Source organism: Grampus griseus (assembly GCF_964374135.1).
Source record: "Grampus griseus genome assembly, chromosome: 2".
NCBI classification, from domain to species: Eukaryota; Metazoa; Chordata; class Mammalia; order Artiodactyla; family Delphinidae; genus Grampus; species Grampus griseus.
Window position 1 is genome coordinate 25,699,443 of NC_139018.1, and position 3,646 is coordinate 25,703,088.

Consider the following 3,646-nt stretch of genomic DNA (forward strand, 5'->3'; position numbering starts at 1 on the left):
CTATCAGAGTCAACTTGTTTGGAACTCTGGAAACTAACGGAAGGCTTGCAGCACTCGGGGAATGCTTAATCAAGGGAAAAAGCAGCTGAATCCCAGTAAGAAAGGTTTACGGTATTTTTTAAATACACTTTATGTTTTAGAGCAGTTTTAGGTTCAAGAATTTAGCAAAATTAGGCAGAGATTTCCCCATGGTCCCACATATGCTCAGCCTCCCTGCTATCAAAATGAACCGCCACTGACATATCAGAATCACACAAAATCCATAGTTTATGTTAGGGTTCCCTCCTGGTGTTGTACATCCCAAGGGTTTTGACAAATGTATACGGACATATATCCACAATTTTAATATCATCAGAGTAGTTTTACTGGCCTAAAAATCCTCTCTGTTCTTCCTATTCATCTCTCTCTCCCCTCCACCACTGATTCTTTTACTGTGTCCATAATTTTGCCTTTTCCAGAATGTCGTATAGTTGGAATAATACAGTAGGTAGCCTTTTCAGATGTTTCTTTCACTTAGTAGTATGCATTTAAGTTTCCCACATGTCTTTTCATGGCAGGATAGCTCATTTCTTTTTGTGCTGAATAATATTCCATTGTCTGGATGTACCTTAACTCATTTATCCATTCACCTATGGAAGGACATCTTGGCTACTTCCAAGTTTTGGCAATTACGAATAAAGCTTCTCTGACCATCCATGTGCAAGTTTTTGTGTGGACATAAGTTTTCAGCTCATTTGGATGAATATTAAGGAGCCCAATTTCTGGACTATATGGTAACAATATGTGCTGTACCATTTTGCATTCCCACCAGCAATGAAGGAGAGCTCCTGTTGCTCCACATCCTTGCCAGCGTTTGATTTTGTCAGTGTCTGGATTTCTAATAGGTGTGTTGTGGTACCTCATTGCCGTCATAATTTGCAATTCCCTAGTAGCCTACAATGTGGAGCATTTTTTCATATGCTTATTGCCAACTATATATCTTCGTTGATGAGGTGTCTGTTCAGGCCTTTTGCCCATTTTTTAATGAGGTTACTCATTTTCTTCTTTTTGAGTTTTAAAAATTCTTTATATATATATATATATATATTTGGCTGCGTTGGGTCTTCGTTGCTGCGTGCAGGCTTTCTCTGGTTGCGGCAAGTGGGTCTACTCTTCATTGCGGTGCGCGGGCTTCTCATTGCTGTGGTTTCTCTTGTTGCAGAGCACGGGCTCTAGGCCCGCAGGCTCAGTAGTTGTGGCGCGTGGGCTTAGTTGATCTGAGGCATGTGGGATCATCCTGGACCAGGGCTTGAACCCGTGTCCCCTGCATTGGCAGGCGGATTCTTAACCACTGCACCACCAGGGAAGCCCCAGAATTCTTTATATATTTTGAATAACATCTTTTATCAGATACGTCATTTGCAAATATTTTTTCCCAGTTTGTGGCTCATCTTCTTTTTCGCTTGACCATGTCTTTCACAGAGCAGAGGGGGGTTTTCTGTGGGTTTTTTTTAGATTTTGATATTTTAATTTCTTTTGAATACAAGTCACTTTTTGTAAGCTAGGAAACAGAATCAAACTAAGGCAGTCTTGTCCTCTAGAGATCCAGGCCAGTTCTTACAATCTTCAGCAGGATGACATCATAATATGAGGTGCTAACAACAGGGTTAAAAACTATAAATAATAACCACTTATTTACATTTTTTCCTTAGGAAACAGCCAAAAGTCCAGTCCTTAAAGGCATGATATACAGAACATCTAGATCTACAAAGGACAGAATTATCCAAATTATACGCTGGCCAACCTGTCGGTGAACCAGATCAGAGCTGGCCCAGGACCGGTGAACAGAGAATGTGTTTACGGTTTGAAAATTTGCTCTGAGGTTTAAAAAATTTCTAGTTGCTGTTAATAAGAAAGCAAGTAAAAAATATTAGAGATGCACCACACTGGTTATTTGATTTTGCCAAGATTTTCCACTAGAACACAAGGTTAGAGTATGGGGATAAGACACTTAGATATTTTCAAAATAAATTACTTAGTAATAAGAAATCTGACTTAACTGCATTCTTCCATTTGCCACAAGAACATATTGACAATGAGGACTATTTAAAAGAATGCTCAACTCTAAAAAGGGTGGTGGCAGCAACACATTCCACTACAGAATAACCTCCCACTTTCCCGTACAATTAACATGGCTACTTTTCACGATACATATTCACGTGGAAAAACTTGTCAGGAGCTCTTGCCAGGGCCAGGAGATGAAAAATAGAGACTGTCCTGATGACATGGATAGCTGTAAGCTCAGTTAACGTCTTTAGGATGGACCCATAAAATCTGGCCACTGTTTTGTTGAATATCTGCAAATCGCAGAACTCCTTAGCCCTTAGCCATAGTATCTGCTCAATGTCTTAAAGCTGGGCTCAGTCCCATCTGGGACTCTTTTCTTCAGGGCTGAGGTGCGTGCTAGTCATCAAAGTCTGGCATGTCATCGTAGGAGTGTCCCCAGTAGCCTTTGGGTGCATAGCAGGCGATGCGCAGGTGGTAAAATCCCGGCAGGGACACCAGGATGCCAATGATCAGGACAGGAACAGCCCGGTCTACCCCCTCATAGGAACTCTGGGAGAAGTTTGTTGAAGCTCAAAGGAAGAAACATGTCTTGTTATCTGAGAACAAAATCCCTTTGCTGATATAGTCTGCCAGCAGGAGGGAGCCTATGATAATGAGAAAGGCACCAATCAAAAACAACACTGTAGGGCTTCCCTGGTGGCGCAGTGGTTGAGAATCTGCCTGCCAATGCAGCGGACACGGGTTCGAGCCCTGGTTTGGGAAGATCCCACATCCCGCGGAGCAACTGGGCCCGTGCGCCATAACTACTGAGCCTGTGTGTCTGGAGCCTGTGCTCCGCAACAAGAGGCCGCGACAGTGAGAGGCCCGCGCACCGCGATGAAGAGTGGCCCCCGCTCACCGCAGCTAGAGAAAGCCCTCGCACAGAAACCAAGACCCAACACAGCCAAAAATAAATTAATTAATTAATTATTAAAAAAACAAAAACAAAACAGCAACGTAGCAAGTACAATGGCCTTATATGGAATCTTAGGAGGGCCTTTCTTAAACTTTAATAAATTGGATCTCATGACATCAGGAAAGAAGGAAGATTCCCACAAATCTGTCGGCTTTAGCAGTTAGTTCCTCCCTGAAGGTCAATGTAGCCATCGTCTGTACTGGAGAACCTTGAGTATTTCACTTTACTACTGGGGATTTCGGTAGCCAGGTTGGTACGAGATTGCATCATAACACACTGACACAGCTACAGTCGGAGCCCCGCCAGGCCATCTGCGCGCCACAGCTAGCTCACGGTTTGCAGCGGGCGAGCCGAGGCCTCATGGCACGCCTCCCACAACTGCCTCCCCGCCCCCGACCCCAGAGATTTTTAATTAATTAAAACAATTAGATTAACAAGTCTCCCTTCCATGAATCATGGCCTTTGGTGTTATATCCAAAAAGTCATCATGTCAAAGGTAATCTAGCTTTTTTCCTATGTTATCTTCTAGGAGTTTTATAGTTTTGAATTTTACAGTTAGCTCTAAGATGCATTTTGAGTTAATTTTTTGTGAAGGGTATAAGGTTCATTTTTTGGCATGTGGATGTCCAGTTGTTCCAGCGCCAT

At 42.8% G+C, this 3,646-nt stretch overlaps 1 protein-coding gene across 1 annotated transcript; it reads right to left on the bottom strand.

Annotated features, from left to right (window-relative positions):
* Positions 1 to 2,442: 2,442 nt before the first annotated feature.
* Positions 2,443 to 3,271, bottom strand: LOC309819208 (transmembrane protein 230-like; the record flags this gene model as incomplete). Its single annotated transcript, XM_082649356.1, has 4 exons — positions 2,443 to 2,593; positions 2,651 to 2,739; positions 3,054 to 3,092; positions 3,173 to 3,271. 4 exons carry the CDS (start codon positions 3,269 to 3,271, stop codon positions 2,443 to 2,445), a joined length of 378 nt encoding a protein of 125 aa, XP_082505482.1.
* Positions 3,272 to 3,646: the final 375 nt, after the last annotated feature.